Below are 22,058 nucleotides of genomic sequence, written 5' to 3'. Positions count from 1 at the left end.
CTCTCTCTTAAATAGGTAAACAATAACAACTTCCATAGTTGGTGGCTGTGGGATGCAGAATATGATAAAATGTTAAGATAAAATGGCAAGCTGGAATAGTGAGCCTCGGAACAGAAGCAAAAGCTGGAAGAATCCATGTGGCCCAAGCAACAAAATGCTGTAAATTGTTGGATTTTAGTTAAAATCCACACTGACTAGAAGAAGTGATGCCTAGGTCATTCATATTCAAACGAGAACTCTGAAGGCCGAAGTGGTGAGCATAACTGCCTCCCAAGCAGTTGACCTGGGTACGTTTCCCAGCCAACGCACCAACCAGTGATTTGCGAGCTGAGTAGCTGGCAGTGGAACAGCCTCGGTGTAAAGAGATGGAAAGGGAGTGTTCTGTGTTTCCACATTTGCCTCGCCAGAAAGTGGCGGTATCTAGCAATTCTAAAGCAATAGCCAGGAATAGCTGTGGAAAGGTTGCAGTGAGAGAAGAGTCTTGGACTCTTGCTGGACTCTAAGCATGCCTTGACCATGGCAGTGGTGAATGTCTGTGCAGTGGTACCTCTGGTTATTAACTTAATTCGTTCCGGAGGTCTATTCTTAACCTGAAACTGTTCTTAACCTGAAGCACCACTTGTTAGCTAATGAGGCCTCCTGCTGCTGCCGTGCCACCGCAGCACGATTTCTGTTCTCATCCTGAATCAAAGTTCTTAACCCGAGGTACTATTTCTGGGTTAGCAGAGTCTGTAACCTGAAGCGTATGTAACCTGAAGCATATGTAACCCGAGGTACCACTGTAGTATTTAGTACCAACAAGACCAGTACCAACTATGTTGGCAGGGCCCATTGATATTGGTCACCAGGAAGGAAGAGACACCTGTCAGACTTTTCTGGCTTTGAAGAGACCTTCTGCTGCTGACCTCCTTCCTTAAAGGTTGAAGTAGAAGACAAGAGAGGGACTTTGACCCTTTGAATGCTCAAAATATCCCCATGTCCTTTGAAACTGTCGATGCTCTGTTTAGGCCCCCTCCAAAAGAACGGTATTATTTTGGGGGGTGGGGAGGGGGCATCACGTTAGTTCAAAGTGGGTGACACCCTGAAGCAAGAGGACAACACTAATGATTCTGATGAGTAACTCTCAGACCTGAGATGGATTAGCAAAACCAGAATGGCACTGCAGAATCAGAAGTAGTGAACAGTGGAGCACAATTTGCTTCGGACCACTTATCACTTCTCTCTGCAGCATGAAACTATGTGGTAGAGGGTTGGGGAGAGCGACTGCTATCTGGACAATCCTCAGTTGCACACTAGTATATTATGCATCATTTGCTAGCCTCATTCAAAGAAAAAAAATACCAAGAGGGCTAAGAGAGATCTGCTCCTTTATATGTATGCAGCGAAGATCATGGCCACTGGTCCCATCACCTCCTGGCAAATAGAAGGGGAAGAAAAGGAGGCAGTGAGAGATTTTACTTTCTTGGGCTCCATGATCACTGCAGATGGTGACAGCAGCCACTAAATTAAAAGATGCCTGCTTCTTGGGAGAAAAACAATGACAAACCTAGACAGCATCTTAAAAAGTAGAAACATCACCTTGCCAACAAAGGTCCGCATAGTAAAAGCTATGGTTTTGCCAGTAGTGATGTATGGAAGTGAAAGCTGGACCATAAAGAAGGCTGGTCGCCGATGAATTGATGCTTTGAATTATGGTGCTGGAGGAGACTCTTGAGAGTCCCATGGACTGCAAGAAGATCAAACCTATCCATTCTTACGGAAGTCATTCCTGAGTGCTCACTGGAAGGACAGATCCTGAAGCTGAGGCTCCAATACTTTGGCCACCTCATCAGAAGAGAAGACTCCCTGGATTAGACCCTGATGTTGGGAATGATGGCAGGCACAAGGAGAAGGGGACGACAGAGGACGAGATGGTTGGACAGTGTTCTCGAAGCTACCAGCATGAGAGTTTGACCAAACTGTGGGAGGCAGTGGAAGACAGAAGTGCCTGGCGTGCTCTGGTCCATGGGGTCACAATGAGTCGGACACGACTGAACAACTAAACAACAACAATGTATGCAGCACAGAAAATAGCCAGACCAATAAAGAGTTCTAGAGGCTGATATGCCTAATTAAAACTGAAAAATAAAAAGCCATGGGAGTCTGGTGGTTTCCTTAGAAAAGCAATGAATAAAATATAACTATGTATTGATGATTTGAATTTACGGAGGAATAAAATCCCCATCACAACAAGAATCATCCCGAGTGCCTTAAGTTTGCTGCTTCGTGACTCCCCGTCTGAAAATGGATGAGCAGAGAATGAAGCCGAATGATTCTGAATTATTCATTTCCACCAGAAGCCTATTTATCAGCACCATTCTCCTCTAGAAAGCATTTCTCAGAAGCCTACAGAATCAATCGAGGCCAAAATAGGCAGCATTCTGCCACACTGGTCAGAACTTTTAGTTTTATAGAAAGCCGAAGGTGTTTCCAGTTAACCACATTCTATATGGCTGGACGGGTCCCTCATGAATTATTGGAGAGGGAAATTAATTTGTTAGGTGATCGGAAGGCTCAACATAGCAACACAGGACTGGAAAAGGCCCAGAGAGCCAATAAATTCAAGTGCAAAACAAGAAAAAACGATTTCCCCCTAATCATGCTGTAAAACAAAACAAAGTATTCTTGTTCAATAATAAAAACATCTCTCAAAACACACTTGCAAACTTATTTTAAACAGCTGATTGCAAACACCAATGAGAGTGGCAAACCGCAAAAGGGGGATGTTGGAAATAATGACTGTTTTATTAGAATCTTGTAAAGAAATCTACAGAAGCTATTAGGTCTTGAATAGTCTTAGTAGCCTGCAACCCCATATGTACCTATCTATGTCAGCTAGTTGTGGCATAGAAGGGAGAAAATAAAAGAACCAAGAAAGAGATTCTCACCAGCTGTAGGTGACTAGATAAGGTTTACAACCTGTAAGAGCGTGCAAGAGGAGAAACTAGATAGAGAAATGTTTTGTTCCTTCTCTCATTATACCAGAACTCAGAAACATCCAATGAAGTTGAATGTTGGAAGATTCAGGACCGATAAAAGGAAGTACTTCTTCACATGACGCACAGTTGAACTGTGGAATTCAATCTCACAGGAGTTAGTGATGACCACCAACTTGGATGGCTTCAAAAGAGGATTAGACAAATTTGTGGAAGATAAGGCTACACTAGCCAGGTTGGTTAAGTTCTACCTATACAGATGGAGGCAGTATGCCTCTCAATACCAGTTCCTGGGAACTGCAGGTGGGAACCAGTTCCTGGGAACTGCAGAGCTCTTGTGCTCTGCTTCTGTTTGCAGGCTTCCCACAGGGATTTGGTTGGCCACTGTGAGAACAGGATGTGGGGCCCTTTTTCTGATTCAGCATGGCTTATGTTATTACATACTTTTGCTTTGGTGAAGTATAAGGTAAAGGTAAAGGGACCCCTGACCATTAGGTCCAGTTGTGGACGACTCTGGAGTTGCGGCGCTCATATCGCTTTACTGGCCGAGGGAGCCGGCATACAGCTTCCAGGTCATGTGGCCAACATGACTAAGCTGCTTCTGGCAAACCAGATTACCTTCCCGCCAGAGCGGTACCTATTTATCTACTTGCACTGGTGTGCTTTCAAACTGCTAGGTTGGCTGGAGCTGGGACCGAACAACGGGAGCTCACCCCATTGCGGGGATTCGAACCGACGACCTTCTGATTGGCAAGTCCTAGGCTCTGTGGTTTAACCCACAGCGCCACCCATATTTCAGCATATATAATGCAATTCTATTTCTCTCCAGTTGTTATTCGCTTCACAGACAAAATTGGAAACCGCCTAGGGCTACACACTTTCTCTATGGAAATCAGATCAAAAAGAATAGGGCTATTTTAAGAGTTGAGTTGTGTTCACGCAAAGTCTCTCCACACCATTTTGAGTGATTCCTCCTTGACCTATGCCAACCTGGTTGTGTGTGTGTGTGTGTGTGTGTGTGTGTGTGTTCGTGTGTTCCTGATTCTCCAGAGAATTTCTTTGGCCGGGGGAAGCAAGAAGCTGCAAAGGGGAAGGACAAATAGGAAAAGGCCCTTCTCTATATGCTTCCATAGTATTCATGATCCAAGCCTGTATGCAAAGCATGCCATCCTTTATTTCTGCCTCTTTTAGGATAAACAAATTTCCCACTGGAAGCCCCAAATATGTAGCAATCTGAACAAACCCAAACTGGCTTGTGTCCAGTGTGTGCGAAGTTGCTCCCAGAACAGGAACTTTCCCCATAATGAACAACATAATCTCGGACCGATGGTAGTCTGGCAGGTTGCTTCCAAAGAAACCTAAGTGCAAAAAGATTTTTTTTTTTAATTCCAGAAAGAAATATTAACAGACAGCAATGGATTTTCTTCTGCCCCAAATGAAAAACCAGCAATTGGTAATCGTTTTGTCTCCCCAGGCTAGATTTTATCATGCATATGATTTTAGTTTTCTTTTTTTGCTATTTACCTTGGTTTGCATATAAAAATTTTCCTCTCCTGTTACGATTTTTTAGATTTTAAGAAGAAAAAGAAACCCAAAATATTCCAGTTAACATGCATTAGGACAGATGTGGCCAATGTGGTGCTCTCCGAATGGGCTACAACTCCCATCATTCCCAACCATCAGCCTTACTGACTGGAGCTGATGGGAGTTGTAGTCAAACAGCATCCGAAGGGGTTACTGTATGTGGATTACTCCTACATCAGGACTGTGAAATTTTGAAAAGTCCTTATTTTATTTTATTATTTGCCATTGTTATGTCGCTGGATGAGCATTTTTTGCGTTTTCTGGTTTTCCTAGTTTTTAGTACGTTGTAGTTCAGCTTAAGTTGCTTTGAGACTTTTTCCATAAAGTTGCTAGCAAATGTAATAAATAAAAACATCCAGTTATTTTTTACTCAAGAGTAGACTCATGGAAATTAATGGACCTAAGTTAGTCAAATGTGTCTCCAAGTAGGACTAGCATTGGAGACACAAAATAATAGTAATACTACTACTAATACAGTGGTGCCTCGCAAGACGAAAAGAATCCGTTCTGTGAGTCTCTTCGTCTAGCGGTTTTTTTCGTCTTGCGAAGCAAGCCCATTGATGGATTAGCGGATTAGTGCTATTAGCGGCTTTTAGCGGCTTATCTGCTGATCGGATCAGCTGATAAGCGGCTTAGCGGCTTAGAATAAGGGGGGGGGGGGAGAGGAAAGAAACCCAGCAGGAACTCGCAAGACATTTTCGTCTTGCGAAGCAAGCCCATAGGAGATTCGTTTTGCGAAGCACCTCCAAAACGGAAAACTCTTTCGTCTAGCGAGTTTTCCGTCTTGCAAGGCATTCGTCTTGCGGGGCACCACTGTAATAATAATATTGCATGCCCTTCACCCCATGTCCCACCTTAATAATGATAATGATGATTTTTTTTATCATTATAATGGCTGCTTTTATTTATTTTGCATCTGTATACCGCCCTGTACTCGCATATCTCAGGGTGGTTCAGAGGACTGCTTTTGCCTCCACCCCACAAATAAAACCTTAAAACTATTAAAAATTACTTACCAATTGTTTGAATGATAGCATTCTGGACAATTCTCTCGTCATTTTCCTTGGCACTTGCATTGAAGCTGGCACTGCTCACTGAGCTACGCCTGTCACTTAATTCGAAATCGACGCTGAAACGCAGGTGCTTCAGTAAGGTGTTAAACACTTCTAAGACAGTTGGGCCTGTGGAGAGACGAAAACCAACGGCTTCAACCTTTGGGAACGAAAGAGTGGGACACTGGGACCCAAATTTTGGAGAAGTACGTCTTTGAATACCAGTGGCTTTGAATCAGTGGCAGCGAGTGTGATGTTGCACTCATCTGGTTGGCCACTGTGAGCAACAAATGCTAGACTAGATGCGCCTTTGGCCTGATCCAGCAATCCAGCTCTTCTCATGTTCTTAAATGTGGGGCTCTCTGTTCCAAGTGGACAGTGTCAAGAATGGAGGCATCTTACTTCAGCTTTCTTAAACACAAAAAAGTGAAAAAATTCTCCACAGATGTCGTCTTCAGCTAAATGCGCTGAGAGTCACGGACCATTAATGGAGAAGCCATCCTCCACTTTTTATTTGCTTTCCACTGCCAAAGGTATAACTGGGGAATGAGCTCATTGGCTGTGACCTTTGAAGGTCCTAAAACTGCCACCCAGAGGACCGCTAAAACTGTCCCTCCCCAAACCCCACAGCCTGCAGCAAGCAACTACTGGGGAGTCAAAGGACTCAGAAGTGAGTGACCCCTTAGCTGGAACCCACCAAGCACACTGGGACCAGGCCGAGATATGGGAATCTATGGCTGCCTCAAGAGGGGATCTCAATAAAGTCCCGGGACAGGCAGAAGGCCTTGTTGTTATTGTGACTCCTGTGTGTCAACCTGTATTGCCTGGACAAAGAGCATGGGGGTCTGCAACAAGGGCTAAGGCCTTAACAAAGCCAAAGTTGCCATCTTCTTGTCAATAACGGTGGTAACCGGGGCTCAGGTTTGGGCATCTGCAACTTGGAGTTGACTCAAGAGTCCTGGCGTCTCCTTGCTTGTTCCACCGGCAGCAAGTCGCTCAGTGCAGACCCAGACCATCAAGTCCAAGCTGTCATGCGCACCACCCAATATGACGCAACATTGGCTATAGCAGCAGAGGCCCAGAGGGAAGTAGCTGAAAAACCCAAGGACATTGAGATGGTTGCGTTTTGTTGTAATTGTACTGTGGGTGGTCGCTGCCTTGAATGCCTCTTTTCGGAGGGATGGGTCTAGTGCCGGATTTACATATAAGCTAAACAAGCTATAGGTTAGGGCCCCACTCTCTTGGGACCCCCTAAAAAATATAAAGGGGGAAAAACCCACTGGATGTACAGTTCCAAAATATAAGATAAAAAACAAATAAAATAAAACCTACATACAGCAACAGTGGCAAATGACTTTAGATACCTATTAAGCCCATAAATTACCATAAAGCATATATTCAACACAAAAAACAGCAACCATTTGTTGTTGACAAAGGACAGCTGGACATATAAAGGGCCTCATTACCTTCAGTAGCTTAGGGCCTCATCAAACCTAAATCTGGCCCTGGATGGGTCACAGGTTTAACTTAATAACTTGTAAGTTAAAATATGGCTCTGTTATAGGCACAGTGGTACCTCGGGTTAAGTACTTAATTCGTTCCAGAGGTCCGTTCTTAACCTGAAACTGTTCTTAACCTGAGGTACCACTTTAGCTAATGGGGCCTCCCACTGCCGCCATGCCGCCGGAGCACGATTTCTGTTCTCATCCTGAAGCAAAGTTCTTAACCCGAGGTAATATATCTAGGTTAGTGGAGTCTGTAACCTGAAGCGTATGTAACCTGAAGCGTATGTAACCCAAGGTACCACTGTATTTCTATTAGAGAAGGGTCCTCCTGTGATGAAGAAAATGATAATTTCATAAAACTGTACCATTCTGATGATTCAGTTTTCTTTTGAGCCTAAGCTCTAGGAAAACTGAAGAGGGCTGTGCCTGCCTTTTACAGTATAGAACTAGCTGCTTTTAGGTTGTGTGGGTAGCAAATGCCCATTCCAGAACACTGGAAAGAATAACCTGTTAGAATTTATGGTGGCCATTGTATGCGCGAACAGAGAATCAGCTAGGCATGGCAACTGTGATTAATCTTGAATTGTTTTGTGGACAGATGAAAGAGGATATTGGGAGATATTTAATGAATAGGAAAATTAGTCTGAGCCTTAATAAAGAAAGACATTGAAAAATGATTATATGTAATCACAGGATATTATGATGAGCCAAATGGTTTCGATTGGTTGAGGCTGATGGCATTGGGTTGCAATTGTTAAGATTGCTGTGACCCTTAGATTAGCGAACAGAAATCGCGTGTGCAATCTGGAAGTGTTTCAGAAACATTGTTTTGGATGTGGTTGTTTGCAGCCTCCTCCTTACTTTTTAAAACATATTTTTATTTAAAATTTCTTAGTTTACAAAAAATACGTGCATTGTCTCTTTTTTTCCAAGTTGCGTTTTCTACAGGTCAGTTTCATTTGTTGTGAGACATCAGTGCTACATACAGCGTTAGGTTAGGAAGGAGAGAGGGAGAGGGGGGAAACGGCGAGTGGGGTGGGGTGTCAAGGCTTCTATTCCTCTACTTAGTGTATGTGTGGGGTTTTGTGCCAGTGTCACTTGTGTGGGTTCTCTTACTGTTCGCTTGTTGTATTTCCTTGGTGGTGAGAGAGGTTGGGGGTGGCCTAGGATGTGGTTGGTTGTCTTTGGTTGGCTGTAGTGAGATTTGGGTTTTTTTGTGTGTATGTGCCTCCTCCTTACTTTTGACGCTGTCCTTATGTGCATTTGTATTCCAAAAAAGGCCTAACTTTTCATTTGGAGCCTACATCCTCTCATTTTGGGTTTCTGGAAGGGAGAGCTCCATTCTAGGAACCCCTTTTAAATTTCTACAACACCTGTATAATCAATGTGTGTGTGTGTGTGTGTGTGTGTTTATGTTAATGAACTGAACAGACTAAAAGATTCTGAGTCATTGGTGGGGGGAAAGAGTGTGTGAGAACAGCGTTTAGCTTCTTTTTTTAATTGCTATTTTGCTAATATTGCTTTATAGATTAATAATAATAATAATAATAATAATTAATAATAATTTATTACAGTGGTACCTCAGGTTACATACGCTTCAGGTTACAGACTTCGCTAACCCAGAAATAGTGATTCAGGTTAAGAACTTTGCTTCAGGATGAGAACAAAAATCGTGCTCTGGCGGCGCGGCGGCAGCAGGAGGCCCCATTAGCTAAAGTGGTGCTTCAGGTTAAGAACAGTTTCAGGTTAAGTACGGACCTCCAGAACGAATTAAGTACTTAACCTGAGGTACCACTGTATTTGTACCCTGCCCATGTGGCTGGGTTTCCCCAGCCACTCTGGGCGGCTTCCAACAAAGATTAAAAATACATCAAAATGTCACACATTAAAAACTTCCCTGAACAGGGCTGCCTTCAGATGTCTTCTAAATGTCAGGTAGTTCTTTATCTCTTTGACATCTGATGGGAGGGCGTTCCACAGGGCGGGTGCCACTACCAAGAAGGTCCTCTGCCTGGTTCCCTGTAGCTTTGCTTCTCGCAGTGAGGGAACCGCCAGAAGGCCCTCGGCGCTAGACCTCATTGTCCGGGCTGAACGATGGAGGTAGAGACGCTCCTACAGGTATAGTGGGCTGAGGCCATTTAGAGGTCAACACCAACACTTAATGCCTTATTAAGAACCTAAGACGAAGCTGCTGGATCATGGCCCATCTAGTCCAGTGTCGTGTTCTTACAGTGGCGAGCCTGATGCCTACGGGAAAGCAGCAAGTAGGATTCAAGCACATCAGCCCTCTCCCTACCTGTTGTTTCCAGCAACAAGTATTTGGAAGAGCATTGGTGCCTCCAACTGTGGTGGTGGAAGATGGCCATCATGGCTAGTGGCCATCGATAGCCCTCCCCTCCAAGAATTTGCCTAATCCTCTTCTTGACTTGCTTACCATATAACATGACTTATACTGCAATTGTGACGCTTATTTTTTAGTTATTGGTTCCTCAGTGGAGTTTTATAGACAACAACAACAACAACAACAACAACAACAACAACAACAACAACAACAACAACAACAACAACTTATTTATATCCTGCCCTCCCCAGCCAAAGCCGGGCTCAGAACGGCTAACAACAGTAAAAATAACACCGTATACATAAAATCACAATCAATTAATTGAGATACATTCTAAAATCAATTCATTCTAAAATCAATTCAAATCAAATTAATGGCAACCATTGGGCTAGAGTTCTGTGAGGATTACCAAAGGAGGGAGTCAGACTGTGCCCTGGCCAAAGGCCTGGTGGAACAGCTCCGTCTTGCAGGCCCTGCGGAAAGATGTCAAGTCCCGCAGGCCCTAGTCTCTTGTGACAGAGCGTTCCGCCAGATTGAGACCATGGCCGAAAAAGCCCTGGCTCTAGTTGAGGCCAGCCTAACCTCCCTGTGGCCCAGGACCTCCAAGATGTTTTTATTTGAAGACCGTAAGGTCCTCCGTGGGACATACCAGGAGAGGCAGTCCCGTAGCTACGAGGGTCCTAGATTGCAATTGTTTCTACGGATGATCTGTTAATTACATTACATGATTTGTGCTGTACTTGCATTGCTCAATAATGTTGCTGTTATTTACTGTTTGTAAATTTGTTGTTGTTGGGATTTGTTGAAATGGAAAGAGGCATTGAAATGCAATAAATCAAATTAAGTCGAAACCAAAGTTCAGCACGCCACTCCCACCCCAAGAATTGGCTTTTCGCCGCCAACTCTCTCCTGGCCTTATAACCAGACATGTTTATCACCTGACCCTCCCACTGCCACCTCCAGAAGTCCTGGAGTTAAACCAAATCAGCCTTAAGAGCTCTGGAAATGTTGACCAAATCATCATTCTGCTGCAACTTTAAATTAGGGGGTGTTCCAGACATACTCCTCCACTCCAGCCGCAGCTATTTACGCCTTTCTGAAAACTGCCACCACACGCTCACAATCATTTTTGGGATTTGCAATTTATACTATTGTTCGCGCTGATGAGCTAGTACACACACATCGTGCCAGACTACTGTTCATTGTTAGCCGGTCAAGGCTTCCAACTGGGAGCAATTTGTGCATGTTCCCAAATGAAAATACACAGATGAGGCAATTGGCTCGATTGCACCATAATTAGCGTAACTTTGAAATGAGTCACTGGTTTGTTCTTTTATTTTTTCCCCCTCCACACATCTGACGATGCTTTCACAACCTGTTGTTTGATCTGCAACTGCAGATATAAAAATGTTCTCTTTGGGACTAAAAAAATGATGGCATCCTTTTAAATATAAAAAAATAATAAAACAAACACTTCATAATGTAAATCAATAATTTAAGGGGGTTTTGCCATTAACAGTGGATGGGCAGAGAAAAAATATGAATAGTATCAAAACCATTATAATAAAGTAATTCAAGTCGACTGAAAATCATGGGGCTGCTTTTACTTATTAGATTATTAAATCATTTGCAACCATTTGCATCTGTTTCAAGGAGCCCTGGACTTCTTTGGGAGTAGGACAGAAATCTAACACACATATAAAACCAGACATTTCAGTGAGGAAGGAAGACAATATTTCTTTCCCGATCCAGCTCATCACATGGCAGGGAAGAAATATGTAATTGTTCTTTTCATTAGTCTGGTATCCTAGCCCACCTCCAATGTCCTTGCATGTCCATTTGGTGATGGAACATACAAATAAAACCTACGTACATAAAAGTCAGTAGACACAGACCAAAATCGGGTAGCTGATTTCTCCAGTGTAGGGGACAGAGTATCTCTATTTCAGGGACGGCCAACTCCTGAGAGAGGAGGCGTTCAGGGAAAAGTTGCTGAGCTTTTTTAGGAGGAGGAGGAGGAGGAGGAGGAGGAGGAGGAGTTTGGACTTGTTATCCCACTTTATCACTACCCGAAGGAGTCTCAAAGCGGCTAACACTCTCCTTTCCCTTCCTCCCCTACAACAAACACTCTGTGAGGTGAGTGAGGCTGAGAGACTTCAGAGAAGTGTGACTGGCCCAAGGTCACCCAGCAGCTGCATGTGGAGGAGCGGGGAAGCGAACCCGGTTCACCAGATTACGAGTCCACTGCTCTTAACCACTGCACCACACTGGGAGAAAGGTGGAGAGTCACTTACCAAAAGATCACTAAGGAAACAATCAGCCTCACTGCAAAAGCTCCGTGTTCCGTTCTGGAGATCCTGCAACAATGAAGGGCGGGCCGAGGAGGCGGGGCCCAATTCTGTTTTACCACCACTGAGGAAAGGGGAATACCTGAAGGAGTGTCTCCACCTTCATCCTTTTGCCCGGAAAATGAGATCCAGTGCCGAGGGCCTTCTGGTGGTTCCCTCATTGAGAGAAGCTAAGTTACAGGGAACCAGGCAGAGGGCCTTCTCGGTAGTGGCACCCGCCTTGTGGAATGCCCTCCCACCAGATGTCAAAGAGAAAAACAACTACCAGACATTCAGAAGACATCTGAAGGCAGCCCTGTATTTTAATATTTTGTTGGAAGCAGCCCAGAATGGCTGGGGAAACCCAGCCAGATGGGTGGGGTATAAATAATAAATTTATTATTATTATTATTATTATTATTATTATTATTATTATTATTAACCAACAATCAACCGCGATCTACCAAAACCTACCGGAGATCTACAAGTAGATCGTGATAGGCCTGTTGGACATCCCTGCTCTATTGCATCACAATCACAACACACATCCTGTTTCCACATGGATATGAACGGTGCCCTTGAGCAGGTGCAGACTTGCTCCTCTCAACATGATGAAGAATTAGTGTCCAATCCCAGATATGCTCATAGCATGGCACTTACCTATGGAACCTTTCGCAGCAATGGCCACTGCTTGCAAAAGGGCCTGGATGATACCAGCTCGGACTCGGGGGAAATCTCTCCTGCGAGAATCTAGGTGTGCCAGAATTTCCTGTATCACGTGATGAGAGTACTGCGCCTAGAAATCAAAAAATACTTGTCGGTTTCAATTGTAAATTAAAAGCTGCTTCCTGTGATCTTTAATTCCAACTGCTCTTTCTCATGCAAACTGCCCAAGGAAACACTTAACTAGTGTTGACAATGTTTTACCTGCTGTGCACAAAGATCTCTACTCCCTTGCCCCACTCCTAGATAGATAGATAGATAGATAGATAGATAGATGATAGACAGATAGTTTAGGCCCCCACATATTAACTAGTGTATTTTTCGCTCTATAAGACGCACTAGACCATAAGACACACCTAGTTTTTGGAGGAGGAAAACAAGAAAAAAAATATTCTGAATCTCAGAAGCCAGAACAGCAAGAGGGATCGCTGCGCAATGAAAGCAGCAATCCCTCTTGCTGTTCTGGCTTCTGGGATAGCTGCGCAGCCTGCATTCGCTCCATAAGATGCACACACATTTCCCCTTACTTTTTAGGAGGGAAAATGTGAGTCTATTAGAGCAAAAAATATGGTAAATATAAAGGGTTCAGCAAGCAGATGAAAATGTGCAACCAGCGCCAGATTTAGGGTGGTGCAGGCTGTGCCCCAGAAAAGATGTTGATCTGAAGAGGTGCAAAATTCAGAAGATCCATAATTGAGGAGATCCACTTGAGGGCACCAAATTTTATCCTCACACAAGGAACCAGTTTACCCAGATTACCAAAGTCTGCCATTGGTGCAACATAATTATATGATGGGCTTCAGCAAAACTGGGTTCAAGAGGAGTTGATACCCAGAGCAAGATCTTGGGGGAGGTCCATAGCTCAGCGGTGGAGAATTTGCTTTGCATGCCGAAGGTCTCAGGTTCAGTTCTTGGCATCTTCAGGTAGGGCTGAGGAAAAACCCTGTAGAGCCAGTGTAGACAATATTGATCTAATGGTCCAACGGTCTCGCTCAGCATAAGGCAGTCCCTGATATTCCTCCAAATGTGATGTTAACCCACCAAAGGGAATGGGATCATGTGGAGAGATGCAGTCAATAAAGAATTATGGACTCTGGCCTAATAATAATAACAACAATAATAATAATATACCCCGCCCATCTGGCTGGGTTTCCCCAGCCACACTGGGCGCCTCCCAACAGAATATTAAAAACACGATAAAACATCAAACATTAAAAACTTCCCTAAACAGGGCTGCCTTCAGATGTCTTCTAAAATTCAGATAGATGGGAGGACATTCCACAGGGCAGGTGCCACCAGCGAGAAGGCCCTCTGCCTGGTTCCCTGCAACCTCACTTCTTGCAGTGAGGGAACTGCCAGAAGGCCCTCGGAGCTGGACATTTAGGGCTTTAAATATTGAAACCAAACCCATTTATTTGTGCCACGAAACTGAACGGTATCCATCATGCATAGGGTCCCTTGTGCCCTTGTCAAATAACTGTATCATCATCTCACCTCCCGGGGGGGGGGGGCAGAAAAAGACTTTCACACACATTGTGGTGCATGAAGGAGCAGAAGCTTCAGCCACATTAGATCTCATTGTGACAGCAGTGGTGCACCACCATAGGTGTGTGTGTGTGTGTGTGTGTGTGTGTCCCTGGGGCCTGCAGCAGCCAGTTTCGCCAACCCATAGGTAGGCCTTTGAGTACGAATCCTTCAGGAACAAGTCTATGCGCTTGCAGCATTCCATCCCAGTTAGCAGATAATCCGTTTACATTTTGAAGCTACCACAGGCTCCATACACTTAGAATCATGGGACTGTAGAGCTGGAAAGGACCCTGGGTGCAATCTAATGCAGCAATCTGGCCCACAGCCAGCCCTGGGTGGGCTCAAAGCTCCAACCTTCTGGTTAATAGCCAGGTGCACTGACTCACTGTGACACAGAGAGTTCTCAAGGACTGGTTGTATGTTGAGATTCCTGCATTGCAGGGGGCTGGACTAAACAGCCTCGGCCCAGCATACCTGAAGGAGCGTCTCTACCCTCATCGTTCTGCCCGGATGCTGAGGTCCAGTGCTGAGGGCCTTCTGGCGGTTCCCTCACTGCAAGAAGCAAAACTACAGGGAACCAGGCAGAGGGCCTCCTCGGTAGTGGCACCCACCCTGTGGAACGCCCTCCCACCCGATGTCAAAGAGAAGAACTACCAGTCTTTTAGAAGACATCTGAAGGCAGCCCTTTTCAGGGAAGTTTTTAATGTGTGACATTTTAATGTATTTTTAATCTTTGTTGGAAGCCACCCAGAGTGGCTGGGGAAACCCAGCCCCATGGGCAGGGTACAAATAATAAATTATTATTATAGACGACTTTGGGGGGTCCTTTCCAACTCAACAGTTCTATTATTCTATTATTCCCGTTGCTCACGCATTGTACAACTATGCAAAGATTTTACTTAAACAACTGGGGATTCGGGTTGGAGAAGAAAGTCAAGTGTCTAAAAGAGATTTCAACACAGATGTCAAGTATCTGTTTAAAAGACAATTTGCTGCTTAGGAAGATGAACACAGCTGCCTTTCTTGGGAGCCAAATGTTTCAGATCGGGGGGGGGACGACGACGTAACAACTATCTCTGGAGCACCAAGTTAATGTGTAAGTGTCTGACATTTTCTCAGAAGGAGAAGGGATTTGGCAGCGTTTTGGGGCCTTCTGTTATTTAAACAATGAGCGATTATCATCAAAGAACATCTGCCTCCTTGGGTTTTGCTTCAAATGACAGAGTTAGAGAAATAAACCTTACCTGTATTGAGTACATGATGATTTTGAAAATGGCGACAGCAAATTCGTTGGGGTCCCACAGTCTGTGGTGGTCTAAATGTCTAAGAAGAATAAAGTATAATATAATAAATTAAATTAAACCAAACTACCCCTAATCCAAACATTGTTTTGCATTGTGCTCAGAGCAAATGGGACCTAAACATTATCAAGTTATTCCTAAATGTGAGCAATTATATGACAGCAGTGAGCACATCTTATGACCGAGTCCTACAAACCACTGTGCTGCGACTGTGGATCAATGCATATGCCAATTTCAGACAATTTCTCGCTTTTCTAATCTTCAATTCACTTCTCTACATTTTTGCATCAGTTTGCTTTATTTTTTTAAGGCCTCATAAAAAAATCGAAAGCATCGCCGTGCATATTTCTCCTAATACGCAGGTTTTGTTTGCAATTCTGCCTAACGTACCCATTTTCGAAATCATTACGTTAATATGTTGCACTTTTTGGCAAGTCGTTCTCTGTCATTATGTATTTTTATAGTCGCACAATTTGGTTGGAGAACGGCATTGCAGAATTTGCAGGAGAGCACGTTTAGAAAGGCTAATGTGGTTGAGTTCACATATTATTTTCAAGAAGCGCAATTTGAATAGACAAACATTGAAATACAAAGTACCGTATTTTTCGCTCTATAAGACACACCCGACCATAGGACGCACCTTGTTTTAGAGGGGGAGAACAAGAAAAAAAAAATCTCCCTCTCTCTGCTCAGCGCCCCTTCAGCGAAGTGGCAGGAGAAACGGAGCCCCTTCCATTTCTCCTCCCGCTTCGCTGAAGGGCGCTGCACAGAGAGGGGGAGAATTTTTTTCCCTTGTTTTCCCCATCAAAAACCAAGGTGCGTTCAGTGTGTTCAAGGTGAGCTCAGTCGCCTTCAGTGAAGGCAACCCGAAGCCTCCGGAGTGCAGCAGGAGTTCCCGCTGCACTCCGGGGGCTTTGGGTTCCTTTCAACCTGCTCTTTGGGGCGGGGGGGGGAGCGCTGCTTTCCCCCTCTACCAGCCTCAAAGATCCCTGAAGCCTTCGGAGCACAGCGCGAGTTTCCGCTGCGCTCTGCAGGCTTCGGGTTCCTTTTGCTGAAGCCAGGGGAGTCTTGGTCTCCTGGCTTCAGCAAAAGGAACCCGAAGCCTGCAGAGTGCAGCGGGAACTTGTGCTGTGCTCTGAAGGCTTCAGGTGGCTATCCCTGAAGCCTGGAGAGCAAGATGGGTCGGTGCGCACCAACCCCTCTCGCTCTCTAGGCTTCAGCGAAAGCAACGTGATGCCTCCGGAGCGTGGAGAGAGCGCTCCCTCTGCGCTTCAGAGGCTTTGCGTTGCTATCGCTGAAGCCAAGGAGCCTGCATTTGCTCCATAGGACGCACACACATTTCCCCTTAATTTTTGGAGGGGAAAAAGTGCGTCCTATAGAGTGAAAAATACAGTACTTGAAATTTCTCCCGCATCCCAAACTGGGGCAGCTACTCACATGACTGGGTGTAAGCTTCTGGCTCTGATTCAAGAGGACAACTGAACTTCTTTATTTTATTTTTTGGGGGTGGGGGGAATAGTCCACCCGCAGTGTCCCCTAAGAGAACAGCTGTGACCCATAGGTTTCTGCACATCAGCTTCTTTTTGTGCAGTCCCAAATGTGACACTGCAGATGGCTTTTCTTTTTCTTTCTTTTTACACACACAAACAGATCTCCTACTCACGCGAAAACCGGCCTGACAGCATGGTTCATGTTGCCGTACGTTGCTCGGCCGAGAAGTTCCCTGAAACAATTCTCAGACAGCGCAGAGGGGTTTTCCTCTTTTTCCCCTCCCGAGGCTGACGAAGAGGGGCAGATCCGACTGAAACAAAACCATATGCCCTCTAAGTTATTTTAAATTCACGCGTATGCATGCATGGTTGTGCCCAACAAAGTCATCTTTCCAAGTCATCAACCAAGAAAGGACACACAAACACAAACAACTCGAGAGGTACATGTCACACACAGCTTCCAACACTGTTGTGCAGGCTGGACCGGTATGGCCTAGAAGAAGGAGTCCCTGCCAACTTTACAATTCTGTGATTCCATGATATGCTTGTGACGTTAACATATGAGAGTGCTGGAGGTGAAATAGTTAAACAGGTTACCCAATCAGAACCCGGGGGGTGGAGTCAGAGGGACTATAAAACCAGCTCTGGGAGGGGCAAAGGGGGAGTTCGTTGGGAGGTTGGATGGAGTGGGAGTGAATTGGGATAGAGTCTGTGGGGAGGTTGAGTTAGTGTAGCGAAATAAGCTGAGTCAGGAACAGTTAGGAGCTAGGAAGACAAGTAAATATCTGAGAGGTGGTTTAGTGGGTGAGATCAGGTAGCAGATGTTATAGGTCTGGATAGGCACCCCATGAATGTAATTGACTGATACCGTCTATGAAACCACACGCTTGTTAAACTGCAGTAAATAAACAGAAGTTTATGTTCCAATTTAACCCTGACTGGACTCAGTATTGTACCAGGTAGGGCCTGGGTGGTGGCAGTGAGAAATAAAGTGGTGGCACAGGGATCAATAGACGGTGAAACGTCTGGGGACCCTGTGCGATAGCCACAATGCTTAATTATGATTAATGCAATTCATCAAACCAGGGCATCCACTGTTGTGAGTGGCTGTTTTTTAAGAAGACACACAGCATCACATCGCTGCCAAAAGAAAGAACAAAAACAACAACCCTAAAGTTTTCTTCTTCCTTAAGTGGAAAAAGTGTTTCCATCCCTCCGCTGTGGGGCTGCAGATACTATTTTCTCCTACACACGGCCATCTGCCTCCACCATCTGCTTATTCCTCCCACTCTTCAAGATGCTTCTCTCTGCAATGCCTCCATATGCAAAGAGTCATAATATCCAAAAGGAAAATAAGACGAGAAACTTATTGCTTGCACTGTATGAGGCCAACAGTTCAACAATCCATAAACACTGTTTTCAAGCTCTTTATTATGCGTGCATCCAGAGGGTCGATCGTGTGAAATTAGCCTTTTCGGGTGGAGTATTTGCAACGTCCAAACAAAGATTTCAAAGCGGTTGAGTTAAAATTTAACTCACGTATTTCTGTTTTTATTACCAATTTTGAAAGCCTTAGTTGATCCACTGCCTGAATTGTAATCAATCAGCTAATTAAATCTCTACACATTTGCATAGGAATACTTGTGAGGAAAGTGTAGCTTCTCTCAGTTTTTAGAGGATGCATGCATGTGCTATAATGGGGTCCCCAATTGCAGGAAGGGTTGTAATTGCATTTGTCGGAATGCACTGACCCAGGTCAACACAGGCACAATTAACCATCACCTGAAAGGGGCTTTTAAACAGGCTGAATTTATCTTTCGCGACCCTGTGGGTAAAAGCAACCAAACATCCAATTCAACATTAACCAATACTCAGCCACAACTCATCCCCACCACTAAATCTTCTGTACTAAATACATTTCCTCCCTTGTTTTTCAGTACTGAACTATGACAACCACACGTTGGGTAGCGGTGTTCAAAAAATCGTCTGGCTCCAGTATGCTACAACAGCGGCAAGAATACTCATCGCAAAGTATTGGAAGACACAGGATCTACCCACCTTGGAAGAATGGCAGATGAAGGTGATAGACTATATGGGACTAGCAGAAATGACTGGCAGAATCCGAGACCAGGGAAAAGAGACGGCGGAAGAAGATTGGAATAAATTTAAGAACTATCTTAAGAAACACTGTAAAATGTATGAATCTTAGAATAATGTGGTTTTTAAAACTAAATGGAGTACAGCTGTAAAGATTAAGTGAAAGGAAAGTAAGGATGATAATTAGATAAAACCAAGGGTGAGGATTTGCTGAACTAAATTTTTGAAATGGGAACGCAGAAAGGGGAGGTATGAGGAGGTCGGTGAAATAAGTTTTAAGAAAATAAGGTATTGAAATTATACTTGTTCTTTTCTATGTTACTTTTGTTTGTGTGTGTGTGTGTATTGTTATGTTTGTTATAATTTGTAAAACCTTAATAAATATTTATAAAAAAATAAAAAAAATCATCTGGCTCCAACTCTAGCGAGACCCACGATTGTCTTTGGAACTGAAAAGCTGAGACTGAGAACCATTTAACTTTAATCATTTTATTTTAGAAGTGTATGAGCAGCAGTTCGTTCATGCTTCTAGGGCAGCTTACATTAGACACACTCGCCAGAATAAAAATGCAAGCCCAGAAAAATATTGACAGCGCTTGCAGAGCTAAAAGCAATTAATATCTTAAGAGTACAGGAGAATAATAAGCAGAAGAAAAACAGTTTTACAGGGCACAGTAAAGATAAAAATGTGGGTCCCATTTGCATGCCTGGAACCATCACTAAAGATGTCATTTCACAGTTTGCCACCTGTTATATCTTAGATAAGGGTTTCCCAAACTTGATTCTCCAGATGTTTTTCGACTACAGTTCCCATCATCTCTGACCAGTGCCAGATTTATGTATAAGCTAAACAAGCTATAGCTTAGGGCCCCACTCTCTTGGGGGCCCCCAAAAAAATTAAAGGAAAAAAAACCTGGATGTGCATTTCCAAAATATAAGATAAAAATAAAATAAAACCTACATACAGCAATGGTGTTTTGTGTTGTGTAGGCTCCTATGATGTAAGTAATGGGCCCCGCCTGCTAGCCTGTTCCCTAAAATATCACTGGTTTGCTCATTTCTATATATAGGGTGCCTACATTCTGCATGGGCTGGTTGCATGGCAACATGCGCAAATGGCTTTAGATATCTATTTAGTCCATAAATTACCATATATCATATATTCAACACAAAAAACAGCGACCATTTGTTGTTGACGGCTGGATATATAAAGGGCCCCATTACCTTCAGTAGCTTAGGGCCTCATCAAACCTAAATCCGGGCCTGCCACCATGATATTTGGTGGTATATACATTTTTATTTTTCAAATAAATAAAATAGGATTTAATGAGCATGCACTTACACACCTGTCAACATCTTCAATCTTGTGCATATTGAACAGCAGGGAGGGCACTATCTTGTCCATGTTCTGAGGCTCCCATATGGTCGCCTGCAGCTCGTCATTAACAGTCTTGCGAACCACACCCTGGATGCCCCTGATTCCGGCAATTCGGATCCTAGAGGAAGACAGCAAAGCAAGGCTGAAGCTAACAACAATATGATCCGCTCATTCAATCACTTTTGCATTGAATTTATTACTAGGGTTGCCATACTTCCAAAAAGTAAAAATTCCTGGCACCCCAAAAATTATTCAGCCCTTTTTTTTTTTTTTGAGGAAGACCCCAAAATTGTAGAGCTAATTTGGAGAAACCCAAAAGTAGTGATTTTAAGCTTTTTGAGCTGTTTGCACTCCCTGACATTTTGCCAGTACATCAAAATTCACCCCGACACCCAAAAACCAGGACATGTCAGGAAATTTCCTGACGTATGGCATGCCTATTTATGACGCTTCCTTCCCTACCTTCTAAAGGAGCCCAGGGCAGCAAACAAGTAATAAAACAATAGAAACACCTTTTCTAAAATTCCAATACAGAAAGATAACTTAGAAGGTTTCTTGGAAGAGGAAGGTCCTCAGTAAGCACAAAAAGTCAGCAGAGAATTCCTGTCTTGCACTTAGGTGCTGGGAAGTCAAAAGAGTAGGTGCCACCACAACTGAAGGCCTGGTTCCTAAAATTTGCAGAATGGACCTCCTGATAATATGTATACACCAGGCTTCCTCAAACTCAGCCCTCCAGATGTTTTGGGACTACAACTCCCATCATCCCTAGCTAAGAGGACCAGTGGTCAGGGATGATGGGAATTGTAGTCCAAAACATGTGGAGGGCTGAAGGTTGGCTATGCCTGGACTAGATGACCCTTGGGGTTCCTTCCAATTTGATAATTCTGTGATTCGATGTAATCCTCTGCACAAATGCATACAGCTTGCAGCACAATGTGGCCAAGAGAGTACAGTAACACATTGTGTGCATTTATTGTTAGCTGGTGCCAAGATGATGCTGTTTTAGAAACCAGCTGAAGACATGTCTTTTAATACAGGCTGTTTAAGACTGCATTCCTTGACAGTTATACTGTGAACTAGCTAATTACATTGTTATTGGAATTGGTTTTTAAAATATTTGCATTCTATCCCCTGCTACCTGCCCTGGAGTGGGGACAATACTGAGATGATGGGCAGGATATGAGGCCAAAAATAAAATATACGAACAAACAAACAAGGCTTCACTTGATAAAGCAGTACCACTGATGGGATCATTCAAACAGCTCTATGAAACCTATTATAGTGTGTAACTTCAGCAATGACTAGGGCTGCAGGTATACACCAGTTAAACCAGCCTTTCTCAACCTGTGGGTCCCCAGTTGTTGTTGAACTACAACTCCCATCACCCCCAGCTAGCAAGGCTAGAGCTCAGGGATGATGGGAGTTGTAGTCCAACAACACCTGGGGACCCACAGGTTGAGAACCGCTGAGTTAAACAATGCACATCCAGATTGCTTTCTTGCCTTGGTTTAGATGCACATTAGGAATTCACAGGGAAGGCAAAAATGACCTGGAGGAGCAAGAAGGCCAAGGCAAATTGCACAGAATTGATTTTAGGAATTCCATTTGTTAAACTAGAATTCAGAAAAGGAACCACAAAAGGATAAAGCAGGCATCCCCAACCTTCGGCCCTCTGAACTACAATTCCCATCATCCCTGACCACTGGTCCTGTTAGCTAGGGATCATGGGAGTTGTAGGCCAAAACATCTGGAGGGCCG

At 44.0% G+C, this 22,058-nt stretch overlaps 1 protein-coding gene across 3 annotated transcripts in view; it reads right to left on the bottom strand.

The window, feature by feature from the left end:
* The window catches only part of EFR3A (EFR3 homolog A), a 79,738-nt gene that overhangs the window by 17,719 nt on the left and 39,961 nt on the right, over positions 1 to 22,058 (bottom strand). For all 3 annotated transcript variants that reach the window (XM_082235580.1, XM_082235579.1, XM_082235578.1), the window contains exons 7-12: positions 20,269 to 20,418; positions 16,999 to 17,136; positions 15,279 to 15,357; positions 12,445 to 12,580; positions 5,576 to 5,740; positions 4,219 to 4,333 (exon numbers count right to left, since the gene is read on the bottom strand). In XM_082235580.1, the coding sequence (XP_082091706.1) occupies positions 4,219 to 4,333; positions 5,576 to 5,740; positions 12,445 to 12,580; positions 15,279 to 15,357; positions 16,999 to 17,136; positions 20,269 to 20,418 (783 nt within the window). The remainder of the gene's footprint in view (positions 1 to 4,218; positions 4,334 to 5,575; positions 5,741 to 12,444; positions 12,581 to 15,278; positions 15,358 to 16,998; positions 17,137 to 20,268; positions 20,419 to 22,058) is intronic.

Source organism: Podarcis vaucheri (assembly GCF_965113315.1).
Source record: "Podarcis vaucheri genome assembly, chromosome: 8".
In the NCBI taxonomy this organism is placed as follows: Eukaryota; Metazoa; Chordata; class Lepidosauria; order Squamata; family Lacertidae; genus Podarcis; species Podarcis vaucheri.
This window is presented reverse-complemented; position numbering and strand designations above follow the sequence as displayed.